Genomic DNA, 26,235 nt, shown 5'->3' on the forward strand with positions numbered 1-26,235 from the left:
CTTGAATACTTTCTTGTAAACAGCTAGTTTAGTGCTTTCACCAGCTTTTCTAGTGAAAGTCTTGTTCATGTCTTTTGTCTATTTCCAGGTCGTGACAGATATGTTTGTCCATTTGCCTGTGGCAAATAGCTGCAGACTGGACAAAATATAATGCTTTTTAATTAATAAAAAGCAACTTTCTAAACAATTTTTTTTTTAACTTTAAGAAATACAGAAGAATATGCATAATAATAAAGGGCTGTTCTTACTACAAATTAATGTAACAAATTGTATTTTCTGTAGTACTTCATGAATATATTATATTCATGTGGTATTACCATAATTATCTTGTACCCCCCCCCCCCCCCAAGAGTACATATTAGGATTTGTTGATGATGTGATTATATTTTCCAAGAAATCAATGTTGTTTTTACTGTTCTTCCTATTCTTATTATTTATTGATCTTTTCTTGAAATGGTTCTCACGCAAAGGAAATATTCTCCAATACAGCCATCAATCGCTTATATTGGCTTGTTGAGACATTATTTAAAATATGGTTGGCAGGGAGAAGGGCAGGTCTTGGGTGAGTGTTTTTTGTGGCAGGGAGGCAAGTAGGTCTCTACATAATTTGCTGAGATCTGTCTGTTTCCTTATTTTATTTGCCATCTTTACTAAAAATTGTGCCTAAGTTAAAATATTTTACTTGCTCTACAGGTTCTCCATTCAGGATGCAGTCTAATGTTTTCATGATATTTTCAGTCTTTGTCTTTTTATTGCTGGTTTTCATGTCAATTTTTTTAAAGCAGTTATTCAGTTTAGGTTTAGTTAAAGATACCAGATATGTTTAAGAGTATAACTTCATCTGCATAAAGAGCTGAGATTAGCATTTCCAATTTTGATATCAGGTTTAATATTACTTTCCTTCATAATGGGATCCATATAGATTGATGATGGATAACAGTGAAGGCATCAAGCATCCTTGTCTTAAAACTTGTTTCACATTACACCATCTTTCTGTATTAGCTTCAATTTTAATTGCTGATTTAAAATATAGACTATGTACTTCTCAATATAATGTCCTATTTACAGTATGTAGTATATCGAACAGAGTTTCTCTTGGCACCTTGTAATATGCCTTTTTCAGATCTACAACGCTTAAATAGAAATCCTTATTATATTTTGTGTGATTTGTTGAATGTTTGTCTTAAAATGAAAATGTGATCTTGATAGTCCCTATATGGCCTAAACCCAGTTTGTTGAAGTTTCTCCTTCTGCAATTTTTCTTAGTCTCTTCCCAAGTATGCTTGGATAAATTTTACCTGCAACACTTGTTAAGAAACCTGTATAAATCTCATATTCAGCTTTAGTTCCCATTTTATAGATATTATTAGAACTCTACTTCATCAATAATTTGACCTCCTGACCATGCCTTTTGAATTATATAGTTCAGCCATTATTAAAACATTTTTTAGTTCCATATTTTAACATTTCTGATTGAATGTCATGTACTCTGCCTTTCCATACGTAAGGTTTTTGATTGCATTTTCTGCCAGAAGTATAAATGTGTACTCCTGGTTACATTTTTCTTGAATGTTTCTCATTTCTTATTTTGTTTAACAGTCTTTCAAAGTAATTATTCAAAACGTCTAGAATATCTTTATCTTCAGTTTGTATGTCACTGATTTCTTTTATAGTACTCTTTCCTGTATTTTTAAGCTTTTTCAGTAATCTCCAGAACATTTTGCCATCTTTATGATATTATCCACAATATTTTTCCCAGGCTTTCCATAACATTTTATTTTGATACTTTTACACACTGCTTTCTTACATTTTTTGTACATATTTATTCTCTCAGAGAATAAGCTGACTTACTTGCTAGGATATGTTTCCCTCTTTTCCACAAGTGCCTTTGAAGTTTTCCTTGCAGACAACTTTATCACGTGCCTTTCTAGCTGAATTTTAATGTATTCTTCAGAGTCTGCCACTGAGTCAATAAGGTTTGATTCTTGTTTTCAATCTTTCATTTTTTTTTTCTTGAATAATATTTATATATTTGAGTCTATTGTTCTTCTGAAAGATGCTTGACTTTGATTCTTTTTAAAACTTTCTTAAAGCCTTTTCTTTTCAATATGATATTCAATTTTATGCAGGTGATCACTTCCTATTTCAGATTTACTGTATACTCCTGCGTTGTGAACAAACATGCCGATATCACTATCTACAGTAACAATCAGTGAGACTTATTTCTTGTATGTTCTCTGCTTGTGAATTGTCCATATCCTTATGTTGGAACATGGTATTAGTAAGTACTATTCTATCTAATGAACGGAAATCCAGCAGGTATTTATCATTATTATTAGCATTGTTCTTTATTCCAAATTTTCCCCAAACATTTCTCTATATTTAGTATTCATTTCACATTCTGTTGTTTAGATTTCCAGTGAGAAACAACTTTTTCTTTGTCAGTGCCTTTTCTAGCAACTCAAAAACTTCCTCCACTTTTTCTTTAGTACATCTTTTCTGGGACCATGGGCACAGTTAATTCTCATTGTCCACTTCTCTATTTTGATGTTTGTTCACATTATCCTCCTTGATATTGCTTGCTATTCAAGAAGATTATCCTTGTGTTTAGTGTTTAATGCTATTCCTACTCTTTCCTTGCCTCAATCATTACTGCCTGTATATAACATCTCATAACTGTTATGTAGAACTGTCTCATCTGTTTTCTTTGTATCAGTAACACCAATCATGTCAGTGTGGTACTTCTCTAATTCTTCTGCCATTTCCACTTCTTTTTTTATTAATACTTGTCGGAAGTTTTTTTCCACTTGGTTAGACTATAATAAATTTATTTTAATCCTTTATCCAAGTGTAAGCAAACAAAGGTTTGCACCTGAAGTATCTTCAGGACTTAGGTAACTCATGGTAAAGGTGGACCAAGCTCTCATCACTCCTTGTCTTAGTATCTCCCATAATGTAAAGTACATCTCCTTGCAGACACGTATAATGCTATGCATTAAGGGAAGGGCCACTACCCAGACCGGTTTCGACCTTTATTGAGGTCTCATCAGTGGAAGCCAGACCCAGAGGTGATGATTCGAAGGTGGAAGAAATGGAGAAGTCATATTTACCTATACGAGTTGCCAAAAGGTGTCTCACCTTATTATTAAATTACTCTGGATTTAGAGAAAGATAAACATAAAACTTATTCTTATATAAGATCATCTGTTTAATACAACTATGTACAAGAACACCTACTAGTTTCACTAGCCTACTGTCTAGCTTTGTCAAGACTAAAAAGGTGAACAAAAAAATAATAAATGCAAAAAAACGAACTAATACAGAACCATTTACAACGGTTAGTACACCAAATTTAACAGCTTGCGTAACAATGTGTGCATGTAGCGAGATGCTTCAGTTATTATTGTGAACACGCGTTACATAGTTTTTAGCGTACTGTAGTTCCGCTAAACTCAATGAATTAATCAGATTCTTCCATATATCCTTTAATACTGCTCCTTGATTTCAGTTGAGGTTGTTTCCTGTTCACAGGACCACTGCTGCTTCTTTGAATATTCTGGATCTGTAATCATTCTCTATATATGGCACTGAGCTATTTTCCCAATCTATCACGTGGTTAGAAGTTGAGAAGTGATGTGCCAAGCCTGAGGTAATCACTTCTCAACTTCTAACAACATAATACCAAGAAAGTGAAAGTAAAAAGAACAGTAGATTACTATATAACATAAAGAAAAAATTTAGTGATATGATTAAAGAATTTCATGTTATTCTCTATAAAGCAAAGTTGCTCCAGCGTGTCCTAAAGGAAATCTGTGAAGTATTATTCGATTTTGATGGTTTTGTACAAAAATAAAAATAACATAATCTGGAACGTCGGTAACTAGTTTTCTTTTCTTTTTTTAAAAAAATATTTCAAATAATTATCGTGAATTAATTTCTTCGAGAACAAAGAAAAATGTTTTGTCTAGTGAGTGATTAAAAATTAAATTGGTTCTCCGAGGTAAGGCAATATTTAAGTGAAGAAATTATGCAAGATCTTTATTTTGCCCAGACATTAAAATTGTATTGTACAATAAAAAGAGAAAACAAAAATATAAATAATTTCTCTATTTTTAGTCTATCCTATATAACTAAAATCCAGTTACCCAGCATAGAACAAGGAAGTGCATTTCTTGTTATAGGCAACTGAGAGGCAGCTACGAATGTGAGATAATCCGATTAACCGTTCTCTTCAGCGTGAGGGTTTATCACACCTTCTAATGGACATGGAGGTCAAATTGCACTTCTTATCCTGGTTCTTTCAACAGGTGAGCTGAATCATATCCAGATTTAGCTGGACGTCTATAGACGTCCTAGCCGTTTGGGAGGTTAACCAGGTAACACCCCAATGGCATAATGGTTCATCTTGTACCATTATCATCTTTTTATTTAGGTCAATAAGAATATAGTTTGGTTTGCCAAATCCCAAATTGCCAGACCATTCACTTCATTCATTATTCAGATATTTACTTACTAATTTGGTCTACCATGAGGTAAAGATTGGACATCAGGTCAGAAGCAGAAGTCCCAGTCAGTTCTATTCCTTAAATAGCTGTGTGGAGGTCTCTTCCCAGTTATCTAGCTTTGGTCTTTAATATATTTGATCCTTATATACGAGGTGGTATCAAAAAGTTTTGAGACTAGGTTTGTAACACGCCAACAGATGGCAGCACAAGACTGTATGCACAGTCACAGGGAGCACCTACCTTCATATGTCAGTGTGCTAAAAGATATTGTCCTGTGTACATCAGGAGCTGTGCAACTGATGCTATTCTGACACCTGCGTTACCACATCTGCGATTTCATCATGGACAGCAAGTTAGAACAAAGAGCAAACATGAAATTCACGTTTGAAAAAAACGTGAAATTTGAGGATCATTACTGGTGACGAAACTTGGGTGTACGGGTATGACCCTGAGACGAAGCAACAGTCTTCACAGTGGAAGAGCCCATCATCTCCACGACCGAAAAAAGGCGAGGCAGGTCCACAGCTTGACCAAGTGCATGCTCATCGTCTTATTTGGCATTGTGCATCGAGAATTCGTCCTTAGGGGCCAGACTGTTAATAGCGAGTTCTACTGCCAGGTTTTAAGGCATCTGAGGGAGGACATTCGGCAAAAATGACCAGATCTGTGGTGCATGAAAAACTGGATGCTCCACGACGACAATGCACTGTCACTGAGCTCTCCTCACACATGAGTTTCTCGTCAGAAACAACATGATCTCACTTCTGCACCCACCCTACTTGCCAGATTTGGCTTCTGCAGACTTCGCCCTCTTCCCAAAGATGAAGATCCAGCTTGAGTCGCAAAAGGTGCTTGACATGCTTCGAAAAGAAGACTTCCAAGACACATTCCAGAAGTGGCAAGAATGCTGGGAGCACTGTATTGATATGCAAGGGGACTATGTTGAAGGTGATAGTGTGTAAATGTAGATAAATAAAGTAATTTCTCTTAAACAGAGCTAGTCTCGAAACTTTTCGATACCACCTCGTATATATGAAAGCAATCCATTTTTAATGTAGTAACAGTTATATTCTTGTAATATGCATTGTATTTCTCTGCTTTTTTTTTTTTTACTTTCTGTGTTTATGCACCTGAAGTCTTCTGGGAAGGCGAAATTTATTGTTCTATTTAAAGAATAAGTAGAATATTTAGAATTATACTCTGTTTTTTGCTCTCCTTCAACTTTTATAGTCATAATAAATACTTCCATATATATCCTAATGCTAGAACTTTCTCTTTTACAGTATCTTCACGCTTTGCCAAGGACACTGTTAAGGAGCATATTGCCATGCCAAAATTCACTCCTACCACAATACGAACTAAGCAAGAAAAGGATGATGATGCAGCAATGCTGAAAGATTTATTACGAGATGATGTAAGCTAAGTGTGTATTTTCATTTTCTTCATGTATAAATCTCCTAAATGTGAATTGTTCAGTATTAATATACAGGTATCCCTTGATTAACGCGGTGAAGTTAATTGCAGCAATCCCTTGATATACGCAGCAAGAGTTTTGATTAACCCGCCTTTAACTCTGCGGAGCTAGCAGCTGCTCTGACAGATACATGCAAAATGTTTAATATAAATATTCTTACACAATTCAGTGTATAGCTTGGAGGTTATGAATAGCCGTGCATTCATATGTTATGAGTGATATTCCACACTGTTTTTTGCTGTCAGTTTGGTTTAACACATGTTATGTAAAGGTTTGTGATATTTGACAGTAAATTGTATCTGAGAGATACTGCGACCTTCGATGTTAGTATAGTATGGTTTAGTAGTTTTTTTTTATTCTTTGTTCAATAATTTCTAGATTGTAACTGAAAATAAATAAACCATCATGTATTACTGAAATAGAGAGCCAAAGGCTTATTTATCATACATGTCCTCTAGGAGATTGCTTTACATTATGGAAAATACTAAGGAAAGTGATCTGGACTTACTCCACCTTTACTATGAGCTGCATCTGCCGAAACTTTTAGTTTCTATATATTCGGCACGAAACTCTTGTAGTTTCTATATTCGGCTATGCAATAATGTTGGATTCAATATCCACTTAATTTGTACCATCATGTATTATATTTGCAGTGTTTTTTCTTTGTTTTATTTCTTGTTTGCTGAAGTCTGGAGAGTCATTTTGCTTGTTATCGTAGAATTTATGCCGATAAGAAAAAAACTAAAACTGTTCAAACGACTTTTGATAAAAAAATTGCAGTAAATAATGGCGGTGCAAGTATTTATTAAACATTTACTTTGCATTAATTTTTTATCTTTCCTAAAAGAATACCATATAAAATGAATTATTAATACAGTAATTGATCATGGACAAATTGTAATTTTTACCATTAATTATTAGATTTGATTAACACGATTTTGATATACACAGTAACATCGAGGGATTAATTAACCGCATTAATCGAGGGATACCTGTACTTATAAACTAATTTGTTATAGTTGAAGATCTGCTGCAGTGAATTTTCTTTAAAATTACATTTATGCTGAATGAATTTCTAAACTAATCAATGAAAAGTGAATTGCTAAAGGAAATGCATTTGTCCATTACTTTTTCAAGTGAGTCATATTGAATGAAGTTAATGTTTCTTAGCGAGAGTCGACTGCATGTACAATTGTTATTATTTTGAGGTATCTCCATGGAGTCCAGAGACTCATCGCAGAAGACCAAAATAAACCATCATATGCACATATCCCATCCTTGAATCCATTCACTGTCATAGAACTCGCAACCAATTCTGGCAATCCATTCCACTCTCCATGCAAAAAAAATATGGTCCATACACACACACACACACACACACACACTAAACACACTCTTACACAACTTCCATGGATGGCCCCTAGTTCTCTATTTGTCATCTATTAAAAAATTTCACTTACATCAATTTTATGAAATTTCTTTAGTACCTTAAACGTTTCTATCATGTCTCCTCTTTTCCACCTATCTTCATAGCAGGTATTCCACAGATCTGTCAACATCTTGGTCATTCTTCTCTGAATCCCTTGGACCACCACCTCCTTCTCCCTAAGAAACCCAGGTGACCAAATCTATGTGCAGTAGTCAAGATGTGGCTGAATCATAGCCTTATAAAGAGGGATAATATAACTTCCTTCTCTTTACTTTTTTTTTTCAACATCCAAGTAATCCTTTGAGCTATTTTACCACCTTTTGCAATATGCCCTCTGAACTTCAACTTTTCGTCATACCATTATCCCCAGGTCCCTAGCCTCATCAATTTCCTGCAATCCAGTACCATCAATATGACACACCATATGCAACATTTTCAACTTGAAGTGCATAACCTTACATTTTGCAACATTAAATTGACAATTCACAATGCAAATTTATTTAAATCATCCTGCAGGATATCTACATCACTTTTGTCAACTGTTGCTCTCCCCAATTTTGCATCAACAGCAAACTACTAAATATCCCTTCTAAAATCTTTCCCTATGTTATTGATATACAAATTAAAGAGTAGTGGCCCCTAGTACCGAACCCTGAGGTACTCCACTAGTCACCGTCATTCTCTTAGATTCCACTCCACCATATACTATTCTCTTGTCTGTCTGTCATCCCCCCCCCTTATCCATACTACTAGCCTCATATCCATTCCCATTTGCTCCAGCTTTTGTAATAGTTTTCCAGATGTATTCTGTCAAATGCCTTAGCAAAGTCGAGCAGTATCATGGTGTAGCCATTACCTTTATCCAGTTCTGTTGTCACTTTATTATAAAATGTGAATAAGTTACTAAGACAGGACCATCCCTTTACAAAGCTTTTTACCCATTGTCACATCTCTATCCATCCACTGTTGTATTTTACCTTTCGCCAACTTTTTCAATACTTTAATAACCACTCCTGATATATTAATTGGTCTGTAGTTAGTTACCTCTGTCTTGGGAGTCACCTTTATGTGATTGTACTATCTTACCCTCTTTCGACTCCCTTGGAACCCTTCCAGAGCTGAGACTTAGATTGAACAACTTTGTCAGAGGTAATGCCAATTCTCTTACGCATTCACGTAGTACACAGGCTGATATGCCACTCAGTTCCACCGCTCTGTTCACATTCATATTTTTTAATATGCTGACAACTCCTGTTCATCTACCTCATTGTTGATATGCATCTCTGTGACATTAGCAACTGTAAAATCACCACCTGGATGATACACGTTTGCAAAAAGATTACTCAGCAACTCAGCTATTTCTTTTGGTTCAGTCACTTTCCTACCATATAATGAGCATTGTTTAAAGTCATCCTACCATAGTCATTTTTCCTCTAACTTGCTACATAACAAAAAAACTCTTTTGGGTTTACTTTGGCTGCCTGTTTAGCTAATTCTCTGTCTGATTTGGCCTTTCTTACCATACTATTGCCCTTCTTGCTTGCACTTTTACTGCTCATGAGTACGCTGATCACTTTAGATTCCCTTCACAGTGTTTTCTTTTTTTCACAGCTCTTGCTTTATATCTCTACTCATCCACTTAATGTTAACTTAGTTTATCCTCCTGACCTTAGGTATGCAGTCTGGTACTGCTACTTTCAAGCAATCTCTGACCTTGCCATGCACTACTGACATTCTTTTCTTGTTGCTTCTCAAGCCGTGGCACTGTTCCACAATGACTCCTGAGTCTCTCATAATCACCAGCCTTATAGTTGAACATAAACCCCTTCTTGATAGAGAACTCCACATGTTTTGCAACTTCCCAGAACAACACTGTATGGTCACTCTCCCCAGTTGGAGGCTGAGTTATGGACACATCTGATGTTATTATCAGATCCAATACCCTCAAATCATTTGTACCCTTTATAATGTTGTTTCATGTAATTATCCCTTAGCACCTGTATAAATTCCACTTCCATCTTGCTATACCCCCCTTTCCTTCCTCCATTCGATGTCCCTGTGGGTAAAGTCTTTCATAATAATTGTTCGGCATACACTCATTGTGCTGATCTGCCGATAAATGGCATCTACATCTTCCTGTGGACTCTCTGGTCTCTAGCAGCATCCAACAACGTATTTTGTCCTATTTGCTTCTATCTCACACTAGACAGCATCTAATTCTCCCTTAGTCCCAGTTATCCTCTTTAACTTCTAATTTTGCAGCTATCATCAACAATATCCCACCTCCTATTCTGTTCCTTCTACCTCCTTGAAAATATAATACCCATTACATTCTATCCCTGTAACTATATCATTTTCAATCAATCAGGTATGCCTATAATTTTTGGCCAAGTCGAGCTTATCAATGCCTCCTCAAAAACTCCTCACCCTTATTCCTGATACTTCTTGCATTCATATACATGCATTTCAATGTCCCTTTGTACCCTTAGTTACCCTTGTATAATGTTATTACCAACCCATTTAAATTGGAGACCTGTGAAATCCCATTCGGCATTGCATAATCATTACAGTACACGTGCTTATTCATCACAAGCCAGACTCATGCTTGATTTCATCCTCCCTAATTTCTCTAGTTTCCCTGGTTTTGCACCACTACATTCTCACTAAACAACACTTTCTCCACACATCTAACTCCAAAACCATTTAAATGTGGTCTATCAGACATATATAAATCCTTTCGTTCATCAGATTCACTCCATACATCAGTAAACTATACACCATTCCTCTTGCACAATCTTTTCATTGACTCATTGGCAATCATGGCCCTTCTTCTCAGTTCTGTCCTATCATATCAAGGCCGCATGCTCACAATCTTTACTTTCTTGCTCTTTGTTTTTGCTTCCACTAACAACGCTTTCATATCTTCTCTCATTGCATATTTCTCACCTTTCAAATCATTTGTGCCAGCTAATACAATCAACTCGTTTGCTCCATTCTTCTGCATATTTATCTACTGGTATGTATAATTTGTAATGAAAAATATTCATCCATATCTATTTAGATTATTCAGGATGTATAAAACTTCCCAAAATTTGGGAAATGTATACTTTGACTCCCAGTTTACGTCTGAAGCCTCTGATGGTGCACACAGAGAGTGTCCCACATAGTTAGGATTGTAGTCATTCTTCCACGTGTTTCACTTAGTTTTGTGTTGCCTTTGTGTATATGTTACAAGTTTTATATTGTACTTCCTGAAGATGTTTCTGTAATTGAGACTAACTGGAAGAACTGTAAAGGATTTTTAATCCTTTTCTAGTATGGTTTTATTCCAGTAGCTGTAGTAGAATGTTAGTAAATGTTTTTTCACTGGTCTGAGAATTCCATCCTCAAAGTTTTTGTCATGCATTTGGATATTCTTCTGATGTAATGTCTGTGACAGGTGAGATTCTTAATCATTCTAGTTTTTTTGTTGTTTTTAATGGCATTTCTTCCCAGAACCTTTTTTTGTGATTTTTCTACAGTATATGTTGGACAGATGGATGGAAGAATGAAGGGTTAGGTAAGAATAGGTTACTGACATTTTTTTAATGTAGTTTCTGTTTGTGTGCAACTATGTATTATGTGTAAATCCTGTCACAGACATAAATTGCTGGGCTGAAAGCCTGCATTCCAATAGGAATAATCTGTTTTATTTTTTTGGAGAATCAAACATCAGACTACAAAGTCCATGGTAGTCTGACCATGGACTTTGTAGTGCCAAAGGAAATGGAAGTTGAGAGTGGCTGAGTATTCTGTAGGAGAGGAAACCATCACAAGATTATGGTCTAAGGTACTGAAAGAAGAGGTGACCTGTGCAGCATACATGGAAAGAGAACTGGTTAAAAAGTAAGAAAACTTACTAATAAATAAGAAAAATAAGAAAGAACTGGTTTAAAAATAAGAAAAAAGGATGTTGGAAAAATGGAGAGGATTATCTATTATTTCATCACCACTGTATACACCAGTGGTTGGTACATGGACCATGTGTATTAGATTATTGCTTAGAGCAAATACTTTGAAATTTCTTCCAGCTTGGTTGATTGATGGAACTGGAACAAGGGAGCCAATTGGAGTTGTGGCATTAAAGTGATGCTTACATGCACACTAAGCATCACTGTTTGGATAGTTGGACTACAGACATCCAAATGTCAGGAATAATATGTCAAAGAAGGGAATTTTGAGAACTTAGAAAGATAAAGACAGTAGATGAACATTACCATATGAGCCATACAAAGTCAGAATGAGAGATTCCCTCATTTGGCATTCTCTTACATAAAATAGCAGATTGCAGAAGGAATCCTTCAGAATGTAGCTTTGTTAGTCAAGATGTACAGTGGTGGTTGTAGTTGATATTTGAGATTCTGTCAAAAACAGGTCAGCTCTAGGTGTCAGTAAGTGATGGTGTGCAACACTTAAGTTTGTGTTTATACTGCAGATGTTGAAATGGATATGGAAATTATTTTTTGGTATGTTTTTTTTGTTTTTTTATAATTTTTGATTATTCAAATTAAGTGGATATTGAATCCCACATTTAATTTGAATAATATTGCATCGCCGAAGTGAAGCCTGTTGGCTCTTTATTTCAGGTTATAATTTTTGATGTTATTTTTTGAAGGCAGCTTTTATCAACAGAAGTGACACTGATTATTTGTTTTACTTTCCATGGCTGATTAGAGAATGAAGACATGCAGCAAGAAAATAAGACTATTGTAATAGTTACCCATACAGAGCACCCCCCCCCCCCCAGTCTTTGTCAAAACATGCCCTCAGCAGTGTTTTTCAAAGACGATTTGGGTTCTCCACTGTTTCACATGCTTAAAATATATCACATTATATGAAAGTGTGCATGTGTGCACACATGTATATTGCATGGGTTGGGAAGAAATGTAGAACCTTCTCCAGAGACCAAACATCAGCCACTTGAGGCTTCTAATAAGTAAGGCAGAGGTGATACACTGATTGATGAGCGGCCTCTACGACCTAATACGTCGAGTTAGCATTTCCTTCAGCTAGGAAGGCATCCCTTTTTCTGAGAATGCTTGATGAATTTGCCAGAGCCACACACGCGCGCACACACACACACACACACACACACACACACACACACACACACACACACACACACACACACACACACACACAGTGGAACACACCTTGAAAAGATAAAGTTGATAATTAACCAGTACACAATGTATTTTACTTCACCTGTTCATTAGTGACCACTGATATATTATATAATGCTGGCCTGGTTGGCTGAGTGGTTAGTGTATCCACTCTCCATCCAAAAGCCTGCGGGTTCGAATCTCGCCAACGGCATGGATGTTTGTGATTGTCTGTGAAAATACTATTGGTGTTGGTGTAGTTGTGGTTCATTGTAGTTGGTGGATTGAGGGGTGGAGACAAAGTGTTGTAGAGTAGGTGTCCTCCCTTGATTGATGAGTCTTTGTACTCCCTGAAGGTGTCACATAATAATAATAATATGCATACACACAGCTTGGAAAGAAGTCAATGGACGCCATAGCATGAGAAACAAAGAGGCATGACACCCACCTTAATAATATGTGTGACCTCCTTTCACTGCAATGACTGCAGCAATTCTTCAGGGCATACTACAAGTGTATGATAGCAATCAGTGGGAATTTGGACCATTCTTCCTGTAGGCATGTAATGAGAGCCTGGACTGTTATGGGTCAAACATCCCTTGACCTCACCTGACGCTCCAGTTTATCACACAGATGTTCAGTAGGATTGAGATCAGATTCTGTGGAGGCCAGTCAAGTGTGTTGATGTTCATGTCCACAAACCACACAGTTATTACAGCAGAAGCCTTTTAAGACTCAGTTCATTGTTTTGTTGAAAGAGACAATGCTCAATCCCATACAAATGCCACAAAGTAGGAAGCATTGCATTGTCCAGAATGTTTAGATATCTCTTGGAGTTCAATGTTCTTAGGACTACAAACAGAAGTCTGAGGCCAAACCAGGAAAAACAAGACCAAACCATCACCTCTGAATTTCACACTGGAGTTATGCATTCTGGTAAGAGATGTTCACCAGGCATTCACCACACCCGTCCATCTGCTCGGTAGAGGGTATAGTTTAATTGTCACTCCATAATACAACTTTTCAAGCTTCCATGTTCCACTGTACACACTCTTTGTGCCACTGAAGACGATGCTGCATGTTGCTTTGGGTAATGGCTGGCTGGCATATTGCTATCCTTCCATGGGAACCCATGGCTTGGTTTTGAATGTTTTTGTGCAGTTTCATGTTCCAGTTGTTCTGGAACTTCACATTGAATGTATTGGCCAAAGAATTTGCGTTTTTTACTTACTATTCTTCATAGCACCCTATGGTCATGGTCAGTGAGTGTGGTGGGTCATCCACTGCGAGTAGCACATGCAGTTGACTCCCTGCACTTTCATCTCAGTATGGTATTGCTGATTGTTGACCTGGAATGGCCCAATTTCTCAATAATTTGCTGAACAGATAGGCCTACAACATGGCATCCTATCACAATGCCAAATTCATCTTCCACCTAAAGATATTCACAGACATCCATGCCTGTTATGAGATTTGTACTTATGTCCTGTTGGTCGGAGAGCAGAGACATTATCCACTCAACCAAGTTGGCAAATCTATCCTGCAGCTTAGTCTTCAGCCCAAACAATAGTGGCCTGATGGGGCAACTTAGAGAACTTTTGAACTTCTAATGAAAAAAGGTTCTCTACTTCTGACCTTTCTCCTACTGAGTTGCCATTGTATTGACATGGCCATGACAGTATCAACACACATGATGATTATGGCTTGAGTTACATCAGTTCTCACAGAATTTGCTCAAAACTTTAGGAGTTGCCTTTCATAATGGTATGGGTTTCACTTCTAGATGTTTTTTTGTAACGAATGTTTCAGTGTTGAGATTATTTATGATAACTCTTAAGGATAATGAAAAATCATACTTCCTTAGTGAAACTAAGGAAGTATGATTTTTTTCAGGAATTCATGTACAAATGGTAAGCATGGTATACATATAATGAAATTTGTTTGAGTGAAAAAAATAAAACTTATGGTGGTATCTAAAGGCCATTTATTTTCTTTAGTTTAGTTTTCAGTAAACCTGAATATTCCATATTTAAGTATAATGAAAGAAAACAATTATTCTTTCATTATACTTAAAGAAAGAAAACAATTATTACTTTTATTTGGTTATTGTACATAGTAAGTTGTAAAATATCTTAAATTATTATTATTTATTTTTTTTCAGTTTATTGATGATATAAAAACAGATGAAAGTCTTCAACCAGTGAAATTGCCATTTGCAAAGTTTAACAAGACATGTAAAAAAGATGCTGACCAACTTGATGCCATATCTTTAGTTAAAGGTATGATTGCTGAAAATTAGTCTTTGGTTAATAAAAAAACAAGATGTATCTTTTGGAAAAATAATCTTATCATAATGGAGGATCTGTAAAGCCATTAAACAGAACCATGATGATTAATTTTTTAAAAATTAATACGCAATTAATTAAAAAATTAATTAATTAATAATTAAAATGTGCAGTTTTTTTGGTGATTTTTTTAAAATTCATAATATGACAATGAATGTGATGAAATGTCAAGAATGTTCACTTTTTGGCTCAGAAATACCATTGTACCACATTAAAATGACTCAAATAGTAATGTTTAATAATCCTTTTATCCTGATTCTTTTATAATAACAACAATGCAACTGTGCATCTTTTGTTTTTTGATTTCCTTAGTAATTCAAAAATTAATGTTCAGGTTAATTGAATTATTTACTTGGTAGTGATAAGATCTTTGTGGAGATCCTAATTTCCTTTTTTTTTTTTAATTGCAAAATAAAAAAAATATTAATATACTTTCTGTTACTTTCCCAATATATTTAGAATCAATTACAGTTTCTGATTATTAGTGGATGGTAGATGGCATATTGTGTTGGTGAATTATTTATATATAGGTGGTGTAGAGTGCTCGCCCTTAATAAGTCCTTAAACCCCATGGAGGTACCATGTAATAATAACAAAAATGTTGGATGTAATATTAGATTACAGTTTTGTGCATCAGTTATGGAATTAATATAATTGAATGTATTTTTGAATTGCCTATTAATGATGTATTTTATTTTCATTTGCTGTTTTTTAGTTAAAAAAGAAATTGAAGATATCGCAATGGATGTGGAGGAGAAGGCAAAAAGCAAACCTAAAATACAACGGAGACCTGAAGTGACATCAGATGCAGTTGATGATGATGATACAGAGATGACTGCCAAAAAACTTTTTTCAGATGGCAATGGTACTGTTAATTCCCTCTATAGTTATTCTTGTAGAAAGGTTTATACGCTGGTTAAACATGATAACTAAATACTTAAGGAATTGACAGCGTACACTAGAAATATAAATTAAATTAACTTTAATATATACTTTCCGATATTTCAGCAACATCACGTTGCCATCTTCATGGAAACTTAAGATAAAGACACGTGCAAGCAAGTACTACATAACAGCAAATAAGAAACGAAGCGAGGAAGCTACCGTTTTCCTAAAGTCCTGATAGTGTCCCCCTGGCAGGCTATATTAGGTGTTCTTGGCCTTTGGGCTGAAGTTCTTCTGATATATGTTTCCCAAATTTGGGGCAGTCTCATGCATCCAAATTTGTTGAGGTTTGACATATTCCTAAGGGCTGAGGCTGATTCCATGAATAGTCTTTCATATTTGAACTTGCTGCAGTGTATTATTGTGGCTTTCTTCCACCTTATTCTGTGGTGAGTATCCAGAGCATGGTCTGCAAGCCCAGAGTGGCTGTACTGGTGAAATCGGATGTAGTCCTTGTGTTCTGAGATTCTGATATTTTTTTGTCCTACCTGTTTGGCCAAAGTAGGACAATTTACAGCTGCAAGGGACCTGGTATACACCAGGTAGGTCTAGGGGAAGTAGTTGGTCTTTAGTGGAGTGGATAAGGGATGCCAATTTTCTATATGGTCTGTAACAAGAGGTCAAGTCATGTTTTTTTAGGTTTTTGTTGATTTTTTCTGAGGTGCCTCGGATATAGGGAATGGTGATGGATTTAGAGTAATCTTTTTTGTGAAAGGGGGGGGGAGGTGGGTTGGGGCTAACTGGTTTTAGTATTTTTTGGATTTTTTTTTGGGAGGTAGCCATTGGCTGAGAAAGTGTTAAGGATGTGATTAGGATTAAGGTTAAGGATGTGATTAGGATTAGTGTTCTTCATCATCATCATCATCATCATCATCAAATTCCTGCCATGTACCCTCAAGGGGTGTACAGGATATGACAGTACTACATGAAAAAATTACATCATTACTAACTTCCTATCTACAATTTTCCTCCAAATCAGTCTGTTACTTGTCAAGACTCCAACATTATCAGATCTTATATTTCTATCGTCTAAGGCACTTTGTACCGTATCAATCCACCTATATCTTGGTCTTCCTCTGGGTCGTTTTCCTGCCAACCTGGCAGAGAACACTTGTTTTGCTAATCTTTCCTCTCCCATTCTATTTAAGTGACCATACCACCTGAGATTAGCTCTGCTAACACATTCCTGGATGCTGACAATGTCAAGTTCTTTCCTAATATCCTCATTTTTAATATGATATTGCCATTGATGCCATCTGTTCATGCCTCTAATCTTTCTCAGGACTCTCATATCTGCGGGCTCTAGTCTTTGGTCAAGTGTTTTACTTCTGACCCAGCTCTCAGATCCATAAGTTAAAATTGGTTTGAACACAGTCTTGTATACAGCTAATTTAGTGTTCCGACTAATTTCTTTCTTATTCCATATGAATTTATTCAATTGACTTCCCACGATACCAGCTCTGCTGATTCTGTTGTCTATTTCTATATTTAGTTTACCATCTTCAGTAAAAATTGTGCCTAAGTAGCTGAAATGTTTTACTTGTTCCACAGGTTCTCCATTCACAACACAGTTGACATTTTCAATGATTCTGCCTATTTTCATTGTCTTTGTCTTTTTATTGCTGACCTTCATACCATATCTATTACAACAGCTATTCAATTTAGTCAGAGAATCTTGCAGACTTGTAGCGGATTTATTTAGAAGTATAACATCATCCGCATAAAGCAAAGAGCTGACATTAACATCTCCAATTTTGATATCAGGTTTAATACCACATTCCTTCATAATGTGATCCATATAGATAATGAATAACAGAGGGGATAATGTACATCCTTGTCTCACACCAGATTTAACATTAAACCATCTTCCTGTACTTCCTTCAATTCTAACTGCTGACTCACAACTCAAATAAAGACTAAGTATTGCTTGATATAATGCCCCATTGACACCATATAACTGCAGCGTATTGAATAGCTTCTCTCTTGGCACCTTGTCATATGCCTTTTCCAAATCAACAAAACTTAAATACAGATCTTTGTTATATTCCCATGCTTTCTCGACTATTTGTCGTAAAGTGAAGATCTGATCCTGACAGCCTCTATTTGGCCTGAATCCAGCTTGTTCTTCACCAAGCTTTTCTTCCACAATTCTTCTCAACCGTTTCTCAAGTATACTTGCATAGATCTTGCCAGGAACACTCAGTAGGGAAATACCTCTGTAATTCTCACATTCAGTTTTATTTCCCTTTTTATATATGGGTACTATGAGAGCTCTACTCCAATCATCGGGAATTCGTCCCTCTGTCCAGGCTTTCTGAACTATGCAGTGCAGCCACTGTAAGACTCTTATACCACCATACTTCAGCATTTCTGGTCGAATATCATCTACTCCTGCTGCCTTTCCACATTTCAAGCCTTTGATGGCTTTTTCTACTTCAAGTATGGATATGTATTCCTGACTGCATGCCTGGTCAGTGTTTTTTATCAATGTGCTGTCATTGCTGCTTGTTTCATTTAGCAGTTTTTCAAAGTAATTACTCCATACTTCAAGGATATCTTTTTCTCCTGTTTTCATTTCACCTTTATCATCTCTAATTCCTTTTACAGCACTCTTTCCTCCATTCCTAAGCTTCTTCAACAACCTCCAGAATATTTTGCCACCTTCTTGATATTTATTTTCTATATTCTTGCCAAAGTCCTCCCATGACTTTTGTTTAGCTAGTTTTACACACTGTTTAGCTTTCTTACATTTGTCTCTGTATTCTGTAAGAGTAAAAGCTGACTTATTTGCCAGGAACTTTTGATATGCTTTCTTCTTTTCCTTCACTGCCTCTTTAACTTCCTGTGTCCACCAGGGAGTTCTGATTTTTTTATCTTTGCACACAACCTCACCACATGCCTCTCTGGCAGAATCAATCAATGTTTCCTTCAGAGTTTGCCACTGAATCTCCAAGGTTTGATTCCTGTTCTCAAACTCTTTCATTTTCTTTTCAATAATATTTCTGTATTTTAGTCTACAGTTTACATCTGAGAGCTGCTCAACTTTTATTCGCTTTAAAACTTTCTTACATGTTATTCTTTTCAATATGAAATTCAATTTTATCCTGCTCAAGACTAAATAGTGATCACTTCCAATTTCAAATCCTCTGTACACTCTGGTGTCCTGCACCAGGGAGAAAACATCACTATCAACAATAACATAGTCAATGAGACTTTTCTTATTCCTAGCCTCTTCTCTCCATGTGAATTTGTGCACATTTTTATGTTGGAACATGGTGTTAGTAATAACCAGTCCATGTCCTGAGCAGAAATCCAACAGATATTTGCCATTATTATTAGCTTTGCTCTTTTCTCCAAATTTTCTCAAAATATTTTTGTATGTCTCACAATCATTTCCTACTCTACTATTTAGATCCCCAACAAGGACCAACTTTTCCTTTTTCATTGTGTCAGTTGCTTTTTCTAAAGCATCAAAAAATTCTTCCACTTCTACCTTAGTAGAACCTTCTGTGGGACCATAGGCACAAATAAGTCTCATTGTCCATTTCCCCATTCTCATATTTGCCCACATTACTCTACTTGAGACTGACTGCCATTCAAGAAGATTAGCCTCGTATTTTGTGTTGAATACTATGGCTACTCCTTCTTTTCCTTGATTGTCATTGCCTGAATATAACATTTTGTATTTATTGCTCAGAAAGATCTCACCAGTTTTGGTCTTTTTTGTTTCAGTCACCCCTATTATGTCGATCTGGTACTTATCTAATTCCTCAGCTAGCTCCATTTCTTTGCCATTCAGGCTTCTTACGTTGATAGTACCAATCTTTAACTCTGGTGATGTTGAGTTGGGGTTTGTTTTCAGATTTGTTCCAGTAGCTGACTTTTCGCTGTTCGCCCTGGTTCCCTGGCGAAAACAACGGGGGGCCTTGTTTAACCGGGCGACGCCCCAGCCGGCATGAAATTTTGTCATATTGTACCATCATTTTTTATTTTGGTTTAACCAATAAGAATACAATTTGGTCGGCTAAATCCCAAATTGCCAGCCCATCCTCGTTCGTTCAGTATCAAAGTAGATACCCAACAGGGTGCACCACGAGAAGGTGAGGATTGGACATTAGGTCAGAAGCCCTGGTCGGTTCTCCGCATTCCTTCAAAGGATTAGTGTTAAGGATGTGATGTGGAAAGTATATATTAAAGTTGGTTTAATTTATATTTCTAGTGTACGCTGTCAATTCCTTAAGTATTTAGTTATCCCTCTATAGTTGAACTAGATACAGTCAACTCTCACTACAGCAAAATTATACTGATCATGGAATAGTTTCCTGTAGTGAAGTTCTTTAAGCATAGCATTCTACCTACGAGGTTTCATTAGGACATCAGTAGTTGTTATGAGGGTGTTTGCTATAATGAAAGTTGACTATATATTTATTCAACACCAGCTGCAAAGTAAGGATATTTAATAGTTTACTCTGTATGCCTAATCTTGAAATGTTCATTTAATTCAACACCAAAGACATCAGGACTGTATTCTTCCTGATCCTTTTATAATAACAATGCAACTCTGCATCTTTTCTGACTTTTTGATTTCCTTAGTAGATGCTGTTGAGATAGTTCCTCTCAAACAGCCATATGAGATTTTCCACAGTATTATATCAGTTGGTAGACTCCCAAATAGAATAGTTTTTTTAAGCATGGAAATAACACCTAGCATTCCTATCTGGGCAATAAACAAATAGTGTATTTTTATATGCCACATTACAGTTTTCTAGTGAATAATAACACTAGTCAACAAGTAGTTTATAACTAGGATCAAAACAGTTGGAATCTGTATGTTTTAGGACACAGAATATAAACATGGAACTTTTTTTAACATATGAGGACTCTTTGTTATGAGTATGACAAGACACGAATCATGGCTAAATGTTCGGTGATAAAATTTTAAAAAATATATATTTTTTTTTATAAATGAATGTGAATGGCCAAAATTGAAGTACCTGAATATCTTCTTTAAAAAAAAAAATGCTAAGAAATACCACAAATTTAAAATGTAAACAAAGTTGGTTGTAAAGTTGATTAACTAGTTATTTATAATTTTCAGCTTCAAGTTCACCACCTTCTTCATCTTTTATCTTAAGTTTGGCTTCTGAACTTTTTGAAAACCTTGCACTAAGGTACCAAAATGTAGTTTAATCCATTTTTGTCAGCCTGGTTGGTCAAATGGATAGAATCTCAATAGATTGAGGGTTCAAATCATATTATGGGCATGGATGTTTGTAAATGTGGGAGATGAGGTTGTTGTTCAGGTTGTTATTTAGATAAATTCAAATCCCTATCAGGATAATTGAATTCTTTCTCTTCCTTTTACAAGGGTGGTCTGAAAAGTTCTCGGCCTCGACCATAGATGGCAACACTATTGGCAGGACTTTTTTCTCTAAGTTGGTACATGTGTCATAAGCATCCATGTGAAATTGCAAGCCATTTAACAAGTAGTTTGTTTTATACAGCTGGCTGAAGCAAAAAGTGCTGTTTGTATCCCTTGAAATGGATGAAATTTAGTATAGTGCGGTTATAAAATTCTTTGTAAAAGAAGGTTTAATGCCAAAAGATATTCATTTGAAGTTCACAAAAGTTTATGGGCACTCTTCTCCTTCGTTTTCGACAATTAAGAAATGGGCTGCCGAGTTTAAACGTAGCCATACCAGCCTTGAAGTTGATCCATGTGAAGGACGTCCAAAAAGGATAACAACACCAGAAATTATTGATCAAGTGCACGATATGGTATTCGATGACCGGCGAGTCAAATTGCGTGAAATTGCTGAGACTATAGGCATTTAAAAAGAATGTGAAGGATATATTTTGCATGAAGATTTGCAAATGAAAAAGCTTTGGACAACATGGGTGCTGCACTTGCTCACAGCAAATCAAAAACACACTCGCATGAAAATCTCTGAACAGTGCTTGGAGCATTTTAACAAAAATAAAAACTGATTTTGGTTGTCGATTTATTTTTATGGATGAGACTTGTATTCACCATTACACCAGAATCCAAACAGCAGTCAAAACAGTAGACAGAAGCCTATTGTTCATTGAAATATTGTTCAGTGCCAAAGAAGACAAAGTTGGTTCTATCAGCAGGAAAGGTCATGTTATTGATGTTTTGGGATGCTAAAGGCATTTTGTTTATTTATTATCTTGAAAAGGGTAAAACAATAACCGGGGAATATTATTCTGATCTTTTAACCAGACTAGATGAACAAATTCGTGACAAAAGACCCGGTTAGCAGAAGAAAAAAATCATCTTTCATGAGGACAGTGCACCCATGAAGGTGTTTTCGCAATGGGAAAATTAAGGGATCTGCACTATGAATTGTTGGAACATCCACCCTATTCCCTAGAATTGACTCTCTCTGACTTCTGTCTCTTTCCAAAACTAAAACTCTTCCTCACTGGTCAGTGTTTTTCTTCAAATCAAGAGGTGATTGTAGCTGTAGAGGGATATTTTGCAGATCTTACTGAGAACCACTACAGGGACAGGATCATGGCGCTGGAGCATCACTGGAATAAATGTATTAGTCTGAAGAGAAATTATGTTGAAAAGTAAAAATAATTTTGAAATTATAAATTCGTTTTTTCCATTGTTAGGCTGAGAACTTTTCAGACCACCCTTGTAATTCTAAGAATTCTTAATTCTAAAAATATCTAAGAATTTTGGTGACAACTTCATAAATGCTTTCCACACAGGATGCACAAGGTTCATTTTCCAATATATGCAGGAGATTCTGAATTTGGTATGTTATCACATTAAAAGTTACTTTTAGTTCTTTTCAAATTATTGGCATCACAAAAAGTCACATACCAGCATTTTCCCTGATTCACTGAGCTCAATTAACTTTAAAAGACATCAGCAATGATTGAACCAGCTTTTTATCCTGGTTCCCTATTTCACAAAAGTAATGAAAGTATGTGGATCCCTACTATGCAAGTGATGTGATCTCCCTACTAAAGATGGTTTAAAACCTATAGTACATTAGTACTGTAGGTGGAATTATGTAAAAAAAAAAAAATTGAAATTTTGAAATTTATTAACACTGAAAAAGTAGTTCAAACGAAAAAATAATATAAAGTAATGCAACAAGTATTTATAACAATACAAGAAATAATAGCAGATACTAAAGAAATATATGGATTATAAAAATAAAAAAAAAACTACAATTACTGGTCAAGTGGTAATATAGAGATCAATAAGTTAAAGAAAAGATTTAGGAATAGAAAGCAGAAAATGGAAATAGACAGCTAGAAGGAAAATGTACAGTGTGAGCAACCAAGGGCTGAGGCTGTAGTCATACTGGTTACTATATGTACTATACTTACATACAATTAAAATATCCATATTTAAGCATCAACAGATGCTGCAGCAGCTTTGATTTTTTTGTCTCCTTGCGCAAACTGCAAAAACTCTTTACAATCATAATCAAATCCTTACTAAATAGCTTAAGGAAATTACAACGTACAATAGAATATACATTAAAATAAATTTTAACACACTTCCAATATTTCGGCAACGTCATGTTGCCATGTTCAGGTTTGGATTGTTCTTAGGGCTGAGGCTGATTCCATGAAAGCCTTTCGTATTTGAATTTACTATGGTGTATTGTTGTGGCTTTTTTCCACCGTATTCTATGGCGGGAATCCAGTGCATGGTCTGCAAGACCAGAGTGGCTGTATTGGTGAAACCGGATGTAGTCCTTGTGTTCTGAAATTCTGATATTGGCTGTCCTGCCTGTTTAGCCAAAGTAGGACAGCTTACAGCTGCAAGGGACTTGGTATACACCAGGTAGGTCTGGGGGGGGGAGGTTGGTCTTTAGTAGAGCGGATAAGGGATGCCGTTTTTTTATAAGGTCTGTAACAAGAAGTTAAGTCATGTTTGTTTAGGATTTTTATAATTTTTTTCCAAGGTGCCTCAGATATAGGGAATGGTTGATGGATTTAGAGTAATCCTTGTTGCGGGGGGGGGGGGGGTTATTGGTTTCATTATGTTTTGGATTTTTTTGGGGGGATAGCCATTGGCTGAGAAAGTGTTGAGAATGTGGTTTAGTTCTATGGTTAGGGCATTGTCATTTGAACAGATAAGTTTAGCCCTGTTGTGAAGTGTCTTAATGACTCCATATTATGAGAGGTGGGGGGGGGGGTATGGATTGTTGGTGAATGTATCTGCCTGTATGTGTGGGTTTTCTATAAACTGAGAAAACCAAGGTTCCATCAGGCTGGCAGGTGACTAGTGTGTCTAAGAAAGGAAGGCAGTTGTTTTTTTTCTTCTTCCAGGGTGAACTTGATTCTGGGGTGTTGGTTGTTTAAGTGTGTTAGGAAGGAGAGGAGTGCATTGGAGCCATGTGGCCAAATAGTGAACACATCATCAACATAACGAAGCCATATGGTTGGTTTTTGTGGGGCATAGTTTAAGGCTTTCTCTTCAAAAGTGTCCATATAAAAGTTGGCTAAGGGTGGGGAGAGCGGAGAACCCATGGCTGTCCCCTCTATTTGTTTGTAGAATTTTCTTTGCCAAACAAAATAGCCTGAGTTCATTGTGAACTGAAATAGGGATGAGATATCAGGAGGAAATTTAGCTTGGATTAGCTCTAAGGATTCTTTGAGTGGGACATTTGTGAATAGGGAGGAGACATCAAAACTGACCGTTAAGTCAGTGTGTTTGAGTGTAAGGTTTTCTATGCTGACTTTGAAGTGGGCTGAGTTTTTTATGTGTGAAGGTGTGTTGCCAGTATAGTGTATGAGGGCTTTGGCCAAATGTTTAGCTAGTTTGTATGTGGGGGAATCAATGCCATCCACTATGGGGCGTAATGACACATTTTCTTTATGTATTTTTGGGAGTCCATATATACGGGAGGGTATGGAGTTAAACGGTTTTAATTTGTTAGTGACTTCTACAGGCCAAGAAGTGACCAACTTCTTGGTCACTTGAAATATTGGAAGTGTATTAAAATTTATTTTAATGTATATTCTATTGTACGTTGTAATTTCCTTGAGCTATTTAGTAAGAATGTATAACCAACATCTAAGCCTTTCCACAAGAATCATAATCAAAATTGATCACTACCATTAGTTCTAATTTAATTAATTCTAAGCTACTTTGATTTCTCTGATCTGTCTATTTATTGTTCATCATTGAGAATGTTCCCTCAGTGTGGGCATTTGAGCCTGGAATACTTAACACAAAAGCTTAAAATTTTACCAAGATTTGGAACATTGATTTTCTTGTTATTTAATTCAGTAAATATATTCACCCACTTTTGTTCATTACTTCATGATTTCACCATATTCACAACACTCACTGCACTATAAAACTCTTCATACAGATTGTCTCTTCATTTACAATATCAATATGAAATTTTTGAACAATGGGTTGCAAATGCCTGAAAGATGGTTCACTGTCCAGCAAATTTAGGGACACAAGACAATGGATGGGATTTGCATCAAATAAATCAAAATTCTTGGAAATGTACTTGTACAATGAACAGTAAAAACTAACAAAATCATCTTTTTTTTTGTAGGGCTGGGGTCATACAGTTTAAAATCTTTTCAATGGCATTACCAAAAAAACTGTCCTTTATCTTCTGATTGAAGTTTACTACCTAAACATTGCATTATACTGTAGCATTCAGTGATACTAAGATCTTTGGCAACTTGAACAAGTATAGCACCAATGTTGGAAAAAAAATTAAGGTATACTTCAACAACACACTCATTTTCTGGATCTCATCACTGAATTGCTTTTTCAAGATTTTTGGACAGTCGTTGACACTTTTAAAATAACTCTTAATAGGTAACCAGTTCTTTATTAACCTGTCTACAGCTGATGTCAAAGAAAGCCACCGAGTAGGAACATGACAAAGAATTTCAGACCATTCTGCTTCAAGAAAATCAAAGAATGATTTTAATTCTTCTCTTCTTTTTGCAGATACTGCAAAGTGTCCATAAATTTTTAAAACTATCATTTCAATATCCAATCCATCAGAGGCATGTTTGGTTGCATTATGCAAAATATGATTGCACCAGTTTGCTTTAACCATGTTTTCATTGTCTTCTGTGAGCAGCTTCATTACAGAATTATGTTTCCTGTAATTCACATGTGCATTATCTGCACAATATGAAGTAGCATTTTTTACATCTAAATTATGCTCATCAAGGGAAGACTTTATCATGCTATGAATGGAGTTAGCTGTCTCATCAGCTTGCTCAATGAAGTCCAGGAACCTGTTTTTTATGCCACTTAGAGGGTCAGAATATCTCGCAACTAGAGGAAACATCTTTCTATTTTTATGGTTCGAGGCATCAGTTGTGATCGAAAAGAAATTGCTGGTTTTTGAAGGGTCTTTTAAAA

At 35.9% G+C, this 26,235-nt stretch overlaps 1 protein-coding gene across 1 annotated transcript in view; it reads left to right on the plus strand.

Annotated features, from left to right (window-relative positions):
* Polr3D (RNA polymerase III subunit C53) overlaps positions 1–26,235 on the plus strand; it is a 90,883-nt gene that overhangs the window by 45,981 nt on the left and 18,667 nt on the right. Inside the window, exons 5-7 of the mRNA XM_090403914.1 lie at positions 5,789–5,919; positions 14,711–14,828; positions 15,610–15,759. Coding sequence (XP_090260040.1) covers positions 5,789–5,919; positions 14,711–14,828; positions 15,610–15,759 — 399 coding nt within the window. The remainder of the gene's footprint in view (positions 1–5,788; positions 5,920–14,710; positions 14,829–15,609; positions 15,760–26,235) is intronic.

This window comes from Typopeltis vanoorti, chromosome 14, assembly GCF_054136105.1.
Source record: "Typopeltis vanoorti isolate ZY-2024b chromosome 14, IOZ_Tvanoo_1.0, whole genome shotgun sequence".
Lineage (NCBI taxonomy): Eukaryota > Metazoa > Arthropoda > Arachnida > Uropygi > Thelyphonidae > Typopeltis > Typopeltis vanoorti.